At 42.7% G+C, this 12069-nt stretch overlaps 1 protein-coding gene across 4 annotated transcripts in view; it reads right to left on the reverse strand.

The window, feature by feature from the left end:
- The window catches only part of LOC142483682 (cytochrome P450 2A4-like), a 108156-nt gene that overhangs the window by 58450 nt on the left and 37637 nt on the right, over positions 1-12069 (reverse strand). For all 4 annotated transcript variants that reach the window (XM_075583702.1, XM_075583700.1, XM_075583699.1 and 1 more), the window contains 2 exons: positions 5265-5425; positions 4293-4469 (listed from right to left, as the gene is read on the reverse strand). In XM_075583702.1, coding sequence (XP_075439817.1) covers positions 4293-4469; positions 5265-5425 — 338 coding nt within the window. The remainder of the gene's footprint in view (positions 1-4292; positions 4470-5264; positions 5426-12069) is intronic.

Raw genomic sequence — 12069 nt, forward strand, 5'->3', positions numbered from 1 at the left:
CGCCCTGGTCTTCAATCTTCAGGAGGAGGTCCGTCCTCCTCGGCGTCTGCCTTCAAGAAAACGTCATGAAATGACACATGGCCGGACTCACATGGTACTTGAACCAATCAGAGTAGGGATGGAGTTCCCACGCTCTGATTGGCTGGCTTACCATGTGAGTCCGGCCATGTGTCATTTCATGACGTTTTCTTAAAGGCAATAGCAGCAAAGCCATTCTGATTGGCTGTGCTGGCATTGCCTTTAAGTGACGTCATCAAATTTTTTTACATCGGCCAAAACACATGGTTTTCACGGCCCAATCAGGGCCGTGGGAACCATATGACGACAAATGTGACGTCATAGGCCTTTAAAACCTATGTCGTCTCATTTTGAAGGCAGACGCCGAGGAGGACGGACCTCCTCCTGAAGATTGAAGACCAGGGCGTGGCACCGGACGTCAAGAAGACCCCGGAACAAGGTATTTTAATACAGATTCACTAAGAATAAAACTAGTACAACCCTTGATTGTCATGTTTTATTATTTTAATGTTTAATTTGTTATGTTTTTTTCTTTTATGGTTTCCTGTTCCTGGATCGTGTCGGGGATTGTTTCGTGGATTTCTTTGTGGCTTGGTTCCTGGATTGGTTCCTGCACTTGTTCTTGGATTGGTTCCTGGTTTGGTTCGTGGATTTGTTCCTGGATTGTGTCGTGGATGGTGTCGTGGATGGTGTCGTGGATTGGTTCGTGAGTAAGCTGATCAACGGGAGTCGGTGGGGGCAAGTAATGGTAAGTTAAATAAAGAAATGTTCTTAATGTAACTGTTTTTTTTGTTGCTTTTTCATGTTTTCATTTTTTATAATGCATATCATTTCTTCCCACTGTATGTATGTCTGTATGTATGTGTACAGATATATATACAGGGTAAGAAATGATAGTGTTGTTAAAGCTTCTTATTCTGTATTGTTAATCATTGTGGCTATGCATTGATGTGTGCTAAATGTATTTTATTTTTAGACAGATGTAAGTTTTGGGCTTCCAGGCCGTACAGTAAGATATGGAAAGCCTTGCTTTAGTATATTGTAATTGTTGGTGTACTTTTTTATATGTTTTGAAGTTGTTCTCTGTTAGGATAGCTTTAGTTCATTGTGTAATTGGTATGGATGGTATTTTAATTGTTTAGGGATGTAAGTGATGTGTGGTAATTCATTGATGGTGAGTTTATTTGATTAAATAATATACTTCTTGTGATGTATGGCGATTTGAGTGGCATTATTGTATTGTTAACATTGATTTGCAGCGTGTACATGCAGTTTACATGTTATGCTACATGTATACACTGTAAATGCAATGTTTTATGAGGCATGTGAGCCTACAGATTGAATGATTAAATGGAATTTGGTTAGGCAATGGGTATTTATTTCACTGAGGATGTTATGCATAACTGTTGTAGGCATTGCAGGATGGCTTCACCCCTTAATTACCTTTCAGGTTAGTACCCGATAAGGTGATTAAGGGGTTCAGTGTTATGTTAATGATATTCAAATGTTGTGGCTATTTATAATGTTGGCAACGGACCCCAAGGATGATGCTGGCGACGGAGACTTCTTATTGATGAGGTTAGTACAATTTTCTTTACATTTTAACGGTATTGAATGTGTTTAATAATGGCCAAATAATGTATTATCCCTATGTGGATAATAGTTATTTGGCACATTATTGTACTGTATGTGCTGGGGGAGGGGGTATTAGGCCCAAGGGTATTTGGTAGGACTCCCCTGTGGGTATTGGGTGAGGGTGGTTGGGGGGCTTTGTGGGGGAGGGTATGTGGGTGATGGTGGCTTAACCCCTTAATAACTGTAGCGGTTAATAACCGCTATGGTGATTAAGGGGTTAGGGGACATTAATTTGGATGTTGTAATTCTTGTGTTTGTTTTGCAGAAGCGGATGGGGCATGGGCAGGATGAAGATGAGGATGGCCTTCATCGTGGCAGTGGGACATGGGTGAGTGCTATATGTATTTAATGTCTTTATTGTTGTGTATGTATTTTAAATGGACAACTGCACTATTATCCATTTGTGGATAATAGTCATTCTGCCCATTACTATACTGTATGTTGTGTATTGCTGCTATGTTTATTGGGGGCATTTGTCCCCAATAAACATGCTACTATGCGTTAACCCCTTCATTGCCTTAGCGGCTATCCGCTATGGTAATGAAGCAGCATTAATGTATTTTAATAATATTGTGCGGAAGCAGGAGGCCCCCTGAGCTGAAGCGCATTTATTTGTGGCTCAGAGACCCCATGCCTCCCGAGTTACAGGCCCCGGTTTGGGCCATCGGTTACAGTGTGGACGCCATGTTTATTGCGGGGACGCTATAAACATGGCGGCGACACTGCCACCCGATGACACATACTGGGGCCTGTAACTCGGGAAGCAGGGGGTCCCTGCTCCACAAAGCAATGCGGTTCAGCTCAGGGGACCCCCTGCTCACTGTACAGTATAATTAAAAAGACATTCATGCTGCTTCATTACCGTTGCACATAGCCGCCAAGGTAAGGAACGAGTCTTTATTGATGTGTGTGTGTTTTATTTATACTGTACATGTGCAGAGGGTCTCCGGAGCAGAACCGCGTTGGTTTGAGGTCCGGGGACCCCCTGCCCCCCGAGATACAGGCCCCTTTATGGGGTGCCGGTATCCCTCTGGTTTGTTTACAGGTCGCGGTCACGTGATCGGGACCTTTAAACGCCGAGGGATACCGGCACCTCATAAAGGGGCCTGTATCTCGGGGGGCAGGGGGTCCCCGGACCTCAAACCAACGCGGTTCAGCTCCGAAGACCCCCTGCACATGTACACTATGAGTAAAAGTTGTTTTTAAATACTTTTTTTGTTGCCGATGTTTGCGCTGAGAGAGCGGCTTGTCTCTCTCAGCTGCAAACATCTATCGGCACCAAAGGCCTATCGGAAGGCTTATCGGGAGCCAGGCTGTATCGCCACAGGTCATCGGCAGCTTTGCTTTCGCAGTGCTTCGGCAGGGATCGGAAGGATTCGGCCCTTACTGAATACTGCGAGGGCAAATCGCCAAAAAATGGCCTGTTAGCCACCAATCCGCAACCCTTACCGAAAATGTTGGATCGGGCCTTACTGCATGAGGCCCAGTGTGTCTATTGGTATACTTTGCACAGAGCACCAACTATAATACAGTAATCATTTGTATACTGTCTTTTTGGGAAGCACTTTGAGGGGGAAATGCATTAAATAAATCAGGGGAGGCCAGCTCTAGTTCTTAAGGGCCACCAAAAGGGCAGGTTTTTAGGATATCCCTGCTTCAGAAAAGGTAGCTCTATCACAATGATTGAGTCACTGATTGAGGCACCTGTGCTGAAGCAGGGATATCCTTAATTAAAACCTGACCTGTTGGGGTCCTTGAGGACTGGAGTTGGCCACCCCTGATATAAAGACAATAGGGAAGCCCTAATTTTAGCCTGGCTCTTGCACTCTGTGTATAGCACTGACCGAGGAGTCTGGAAACATATCTCTGCAGCACTCACTATACACAGAGCTTCCTAGGCTAGCAGGAACTATTGCAGATTGTATTCAACTATCATTTGTGTAATCTAAGTCGCTACACTGTGTGCCCATACAGGGTTATGTTACCTTAGGAACCGATATCTATGCTACTGGCCCCATATACCTACCGGCATAGCTGTGCACTATCCTGAGCACACACCCTTTGCAGACACCATAGAGGTTATTAAAGGCTACATCAGCACAGCTACGGTGCATACTTACCTATACCTTTACTTACAATCACACAGTGTGGACTCTAGTCATTTGGATTACACTTACACGGGAGGCTGGGTGTATACGTGGTGTGTCAATATACTATACACGTCACACCTCATACATTAACGGCAACTGTGTATCAGAATATCTATCAGGACAATTGATTCAGTGTTCTACAGTACATGCTACTTTGTCTGTTATACCTGTATGCATCCACTACACAGATCCCATCTGTGACTGTGATTTAGTGTACTATCAGTATATTCTGACAGTTCACACATATTATAGGATCCTGAGCCTGTACGGCTGTTAGCATTGGGATCCAATACGTACCCTCAGTATGTCATTTTAACACCCATTATATTATATATGTGTAAGAATAATAAAATTGATATTTTAATTCCTACATAAATCTCTGGAGGTTGAGCTTGAGTGCTAAAGCAGGGTTTCTCGTCTCTCATTTGCATTACCCCTGATATAAATAATTATAATTTTACAAGTCAAATATAATCTAGGTTACAATACCTTGTCCATTTTAATGAGGAATGTGTCAATGTAATGCCTAGGGCTGCTTGGGTCCAGCGTCCGTCTGCTCATCTCCACTCTCTTTTCTATTATTGCTAAGAGGATCTCAAAGTCACGGAATATTTGGCGATGTTTACCGGGAAGATGCTTCATGAGACCTGGGAGCATTTCATACAGCTATGAAGAATAACATGGAAATACAGGGTCAAGCTTCTAAAGTACAACAACTGCACATCGCTGTGCTATGTATCTGCTTCTCATAGGAACCTTCATTAAAGGATAAGGTGACTAAAGGCACAATTCCTCCCAGGACCGATATGGAGCAATGGCAGTGACATGTTTAGACTGTCAAATTCCTTACAAAAGGTTGTTTTCCCTTCGGCTACGTGGGACTGCATCTAGAACATATCTATGTAGTTGTCTTCCTTTAAAAAGATCCAATTCCTTCCTCAATGAAAATGTTCACTTATTTTCATCTTCTGCAGAAATGAATTAAATTCATATTTTCTAGAATTATAGTATAGATACAGTAGGTACATTTAAGAAATAATTGTCAAAGTAATTAACACATGGAGTATTGATCCAGGGAGATATCTGATTAATCAGGATAAAACATTTGCAGAGTTTTGATGCAGGGAGACTTTTGATTGATCAGGATAAAACATATGCAGAATATTGATCCATAAATGTGATTAATCAGGGTACCACATAGACAGAGCATTAATTATTTTATTTCTTTATATTCCTCCGGATTAGAATTTAACGTAACTTGAACTGGATGGTCATGGATGTTTTTGCAACCTAATTACTATGTTTTTATGTTATCACTAATCACAGTATAAATATCTCATCACCATTAAAAACTGTGATTAACAAACTTTTTACATTTGAGGCACGTTTTCTGTTGGTTAATTGCCAACAAGCAAATATATATAGTACATTACAATTCTGCCCCCACAAAATAGCACTTACCTGCCCGCAGGCAGAGCTTATGAGCTCAAATGACTCATGAATCACATGTACCATAGACAGTAGGTCCTTGTTGTCATATTCAAAGCGGTCACCGAACATGATCGAGCTCATGATGTTACAAGAGGCAAGGCTGAGATGAACACTTGGGTTGAACATTGTCCCTGGAAAAGATGTAGAGGATTAATCCAATAACAGTGCCTCAAAAACCTATGTTTAAAAGTAGCTATATTTTTATCATGTATATTGCCGTGTTCATGATGTAGGCGTAACAAGATCCTCCATAACTCAGAGTTATCAATAATCTAAAACATGAGTATACAGTATAATCGGGGTTGTATAATGAAAGTTGGAGTATGCTCAAGTGTTAAGCTTGTATCCTGGCTGGCTCATTACTGAAAAGGTAAATGTTACACTCACATAAAGTAAGTGAGAAAACAAGCTCAGTCAGGGACAAAGCACATCCGATCTGCAGAAAATCTGTATACTTGTTTACTTTCCTCAGCAGGTAAGATGAGGGGAATGGGGGGAGGGGGTGGAATAGAAAAGAAACACAGTAGTACAATCGAGTAATACTCAGGATGTATTGGAAGTGAAATAAGACTCACAAACAAACAAACAAAGTGTTCAGTGGCTTTGGGTGTTATAACCTCAGAAATAGGCACACGGTCTATTCCTCTTCCAGTGTCTCTGCACAATCCTGCTTTCAGTAACTTAGGTCCCGAACCTGGTCCTGAACAAGGCAGCTGGGCAGAAGGATCCTCTCCCTTTCTTCTGTGGGGAGATGCTAGTTGCTTATTGTGACGGTGAGGGGGTAACCAGGCTTTATAATAAAGGTAAAGCCTACTTGTTTGCCCCTGAACTGTGTTTTGGGGGTCCTAGAGTGTCAGCTCTTGAACCCGTGTATTGTGCATGCATTACTGTACATGTAATAAAAAATGCGACACTTGCCATTTTTCATTTTTCACCCTTTCCAGGAGTGCTAGCAAGTGGTGACGGCCAGGCTGTGAGTTTCAGGGTAGGATTGACCGAGAAACATTTCAGATTGCGTCTATTTAGCGGGGTTCCAAAGTTACCGGAGACCCCAAAAACATACCCAGGGATCAGGTTAGATTCCCAGCTATGTTGAAGCGCAGTGCTCCGGTCAAAACTCTACCATGAAAGCGTTGTTGCAACTCATCACTAGGGGGTCCTGCTTCAGCATAGACCAGAAAAGGTAAATGGGGCATGAAGGGGTTAATGTGTCCCTGCAACATACACCGGTGTCCCCAGTGTAATGAGGGGGTGCCCAGTGTTTGCCCAGACCCCCTAAACCTAGTATAAAGGTTTGGGGTTTACTCCAGTCAAGAATAAGGCTGAGAGGGTTTTTATTAAGATAAGCCCGTGGGAGTTTTAAAAGTCAAGTTAAAATGTTTAAAGATCCAGTTGGCTGTGGGTAAGAAATAAAGACTAGTGTAAGGTCTAGGTCCATAGATGAAAGGGACACTTTTTGCCAGGGGTGTGAAAGCCATTTAAATAAGATGGTTGTGTAAATACAGGCCATCCTGGCAAACTGTCACCTCCCTAGACAGAGAGGCCCCAGCCCTGCAGGAGCTTAGCATGACAAATAAGCAAGATGGCGGTTTTGTCGCACATGCCCAGTGCCATTCTGAAGCCATAGGTGCCAGCTTTCACAAACCTGGCAAAGTGTGTGAGTGGCTTGAGATGAAGTTCCCTCTATACGGATTGACTGTAATACTGCAGGAATGACTTTGAAAAGTTATAAAAAAAGTGAGCAGCCAGCCCAGAGAGCAGGTTTTTTCCCCAGTGATTCAATGTGATTCCATGGTTTTGCCAAGATTTCCAAGTTCTCAAGATCCTAAATCCTAGGAGTTCTAAGTGACTCCAAGCCCATAGAAGCCTTGCGGAGACAGCAAGGAAACAGCTACAGGACTTTAAGCAGAAAAGTTCCTAAGTCAGACTTTCAGTACCCTTTGGAGTGGAAAGTGCAGGAGCTGCTGGAGGCTCATGCCGATTTGGGCTCCAGAACCTGTTGGGCTAAGTCCCGGTCAACCAACGGACTATTTACAGACGTTATTTCAACTAGAAAAGTCAGTGTTTCAACCCCAAACCTCCAGTAAGTGTATTTTTCTTCTGCCTATTCAATGTGTGTTTGCCTGTTCCTACGGAATAAAATACAGTTTATTTTACTTCTTGGCTTTGCTCAGTGATATGAACCCGGTTTTAAATGTGTAAGTGCCTGGTCCCCAGTGACACTTAGGCCGCGCTTAAAGTTATGGCGATGGCGCGCAGCTCCAAAACCAGTACCTGAAGTCCGTCGCGGGTGCCCAGAGTGGGGTGACCGTGACGACACTGCGTAGCGACATGGAGACCAAAAGCATAGAAGACAAATGATTTTATGATACACAGCGATGGATGCATCACGTGACTGGTGGCAAGCCAATCACATCTCCATCTTGCCTTTTGTGCCTCCCCCCTTGCTGACGTCAGCGTGTGACGTCACATTGTCACGAGAAAGCAACGCACTGCTTACTATAATCGCAGCCTTAGAACAGAGCTTGCTACCCCCGAAGTCACTCGTCAGTGACAGTGCCTCACTTCTGAAACCCGGATGTCTTCGCAATGTCAGAGTCAGAGGCAGGGAAATGAGAACGCACTGGAGGGATGCCATGGGTCACACAATGCAGTCAATCCACAATGCAGTTAATCCTACGCGTTTCTCTGTAGGCATTACCTTCATCAGGGATTATGGGATTATGAGAAACTTCAGATGATTTATATGATTTGGAATCAATTATGTAATGAGCATAAAAACATTAATATTAATAATAAATTCCAATAGTATATTACATATAAATATGACATAATATTCAATAATATTTAACCACTGTGTTCTTAATCTCTACCACCATTTTATGGTCATTCTACCTTGTTACACATGCCTAAATATTAGTTTTTTTGTATAACATTTTAAATAAATTTTTATTTACATTTTTATTGTTTTGATTTAATTGATTGGCTGTGTAACATCTTTAGTGTCACATATAAAGTGTCTGTGGAGTTAATACTGGAGTTAGAATTTGAGGTGAAGAATACATGAAGATCTGGACTCTGCACAACAACAACAACTCTGCATCTGTGAGAACTTGACTTTCTAAATGCTCTGATAATTTGTACTCTTCATATCCTCCAACACCTGGGCATTCTCTCCTCCTGCAGCTCACTATACCACCCCTATTGCTTTTTCTGTTTACTGTTTTCTCACTCCTTTGTAAACGTTTCTGTTCCCCCCAACTTCCCTACTCCCCTCCTATCAACATTTCTTAATATCTCCTCTCCTCCACCTATGCCTGTGCCCATACCCTGTACCATTATTTATACACTTCTCTCCCAACAACTTCGTTACCCCTCAATATAAAGCACCCACACAAATCCTCTATTCACACCCTCATTCTATCTACTCCTTCCTGCTTCTGGGGATCTCTCCTAATCCCAGACCCAGCCATATACACACCTGCTACTTCTTCCCCTGCAAATGGTGTTAAACTATCTGAGTTAATACTGACTAACATTAAACCCTGCCTCACAAATCAAGCATCCCAATAGCCTGCACTCGTGGCTATTGTCCCACACCCACAGTCACTCCTGCCAACCATTGTGGACAAGCAATGCTGCCTTGAGCACGTATTTCCTCCCCTGCTGTCTCCATAAATCTCTCATCATAGTACCACTTAGATGGTAAAATCTTCAGGGCAGGGGTTTCCTTTCCTATTGTCTGATTTTGCTGCGCTCATTGTATTATTATAATTCCCTGTATTATTATAATTCCCCTAAAAAACGGTATTTTTTGTGAAGCGCTTAGTACACTTTTGGCGGTATTTAAATAAAGAGACACATACATACATTTATTTCAAATCATATAAATGGTCTGAATTCTCTCACAATCCAATAATCCCTGAGGAAGATCACGCCTAGAGCGAAACACATAGGATTGACTTCATTGTGTGACCCATGGCATCCCTCCAGTGCATTCTCATTTCCATGCCTCCGACTCTGATGGAGACAACCGGGTCCCAGACACGAGGCTCCGTCACTGAAAAGTGACGTCGGAGGTAGCAAGCTCCATTCTAAGGTCGCGCTTATAGTGTCGGTGATGGCGACAGCGACGTTGCATCAAAACAAATGTATTGCTTTACAATTAAGCCATGTTTGAAGTAGCAATGTTTCAAGTAGCTGGCAATGTTGGAGTTTAAAAGGGAGTTGGGAAGAGTATTGGACTACTGGATTGGTCATCTTTTTCTTCTATTTTCAGGTAAAAACTATATTTGAATTCTGTCTCTAAATCATCCCCAGCTGCCTATTTTAGTCAATTCAACTTGTTACAACTATCTGGTAAAAACTATATTTGAATTCTGTATCTAAATCAATCACCCCTTGATGTGTGTCTTAATTAAATTCAGCTTTGTCACTTAAGCAGGACAACACCCGGTTTAAAAAAACATCTGTTTGTAATGTGCCTCACATGTATTAATTAAGTTGTCTGGGCTGAATTTAATTTCAGTCAGGTGACATTTTAGACCTATAAATCTAAAAGCCCAGCAGCCTTATGCTGTTTTCAGCGATGTTTGAAGTAGCCAGGTTTCAAGTAGCTTGTAAAGTTGTTTTTAAAAGGGAGTTCAAAAGGAGTGGACAACACCTACTGGCCCTGAATCCTGGATTTGATCTATGCTGGAAAGGAGGACATTATCTAGTCCAGACTGCACCTCAGCACTTTACTATTGCTGTGATGCCGCATTTACTATTTCTAGTTTCTCTGACCTCACTTGTTTTCAAATTATGCACTTCTTTTACCAGCCTCATGTCTCCAACTCTTTTCATATATCTCCATCTCTCCTGTCTTCACCACTTCTCAGTTCACATGAACTACTTTCTTACCTGCGACCTCTGCCACTACACAGCTATACCCCTGCCTTAAAACACACCCCTTGGATGTGTAACATCAAAGTGTAACATTTAAGTATGTGTGAGCTGGATTCCACTATCAATTGCTACAGATTTTAAAATGTATTAACATTGGTATGTGTGAGCTGGATTCTATCAAGTGGCAAGATCCTAAAATGTAATTAACAATTTGGTGTGAGTTGATTAGGCAGACCCCTCCCTTAATTATTAGTCAATGTGGCTGTGTTTTAGAATACTTAAGGCAGGATATCTTGGCTGTTAGCCATATGGCTGTGTAACATCAAAGTGTAAGATTTAAGTGTGTGGCAGAGTTAATCTTGGAGTAGAAATTGGAGTTGAAGATTGGAGGAAGATCTGAACTCTGAACAACATCTTTACAACTGTGAGTACTTTAGTTTCTAAAAGCTGTGATTAATTGTACTATTACTATCCTCCAATAACTGGGAAGTCTCTCCTCCTGTATCTCACTATGCCCTCCTTATTGCTTTTTCTGTTTACTGTTTCCTCATTCCTTGGTGAATGTCCCTGTTATCTCCAACTTCCCCACTACCCACTGCACCATTATTTATACACCTCTCTCCCAACAACCCTAAATAAAAAACACCCACACAAATCCTCTATTCACACCCTCTATCTACTCCTTCCTGCTGGGGATCTCCCCTAAGCCTGAAGCCAGACATACACACCTGATCTCACCCACGCCTCCCTGCCATCTCTTCCCCAGTAAATTGTGTTAACCTTTTCATTTAACACTGACTAACCTTAACACTTGCCCCACTAATCAAGCATCCCAATAGCCTGCACTCATGGCTATTGTCCCACAGTCACTTATACCACCCATTGTGGCCAAGCACACCCATCTACAGCACTTATCCCCTACCTGCTGTCTCTGTAAGTTTCCCCTCAAACATCTTAGATTGTAAGCTCTTTGTGGCAGGGATTTCCTTTCCCATTGTCTGATTTTTGCTGCACTTATTCTATTTTTTAAATTTCTTGTACTGTATTCTTTGTGAAGCGCTGAGTACACTTTTGGCACTATATAAATAAAGACATACAATACAATACCCCTACAAAATCAGCCTCACACATTCTATTTCTATCCATGCTTCTCCTCCTTGCTTCTGGGGATATCTCTCGTAATCCTGGTCCCTGCCTTATTTCTACATGCTCTCATCCTCGCCTGCCAAATTCAACTTCTACTCCTTCTAGTGTCAACCCCTCCAACCTCATACCCATCCCCTACCACCCTTCCTCCTCTCTCCCTTTCTCCTGTGCCCTTTGGAATACTCGCTTCCTTTCTAACAAGTTCCTCTCTCTGCATGATTTCTTTCTCTCTCACTCTCTGCTCCTATTTGCTATAACTGAGACCTGGCTTACTCAGTCTGACTTTGCTCTGGAAGCTGCCCTCTCTTATGGTGGCCTTTCCTTCTCCTACACTCTGCGCCCTGATGGCAGGGGTGGAGGCGTGGGGCTCCTCCTCTCCTCTCTCTGCCGTTACTGTACCCTTCTTATTCCTCCCTCTCTTGCTTTTCCCTCCTTTGAGGCTCACACTGTCCAGATCTTCTCTCCCTGTTCACGTGGCGGTCATCTATCGCCCACCTACATCTACTCATCCCCCTTCTGCCTTTCTCTCTCAATTTGAATCCTGGCTCTCTTTTTTTCTCTCCTCATGCTCCCCTGTTCTTCTCCTTGGGGACTTCAACTTCCACACTGATGACACCTCTCTCCCTTGGGCTACCCGCTTTCTCTCGCTATCCTCTTCTTTGGTCTTCAACAGTGGACTGCAGCCAGCACCCACAAGGATGGCCACTACCTAGACCTGGTTTTCACTATAAACTTTTCTCTC

The sequence above is a fragment of the Ascaphus truei genome, unplaced genomic scaffold (assembly GCF_040206685.1).
Source record: "Ascaphus truei isolate aAscTru1 unplaced genomic scaffold, aAscTru1.hap1 HAP1_SCAFFOLD_356, whole genome shotgun sequence".
Lineage (NCBI taxonomy): Eukaryota > Metazoa > Chordata > Amphibia > Anura > Ascaphidae > Ascaphus > Ascaphus truei.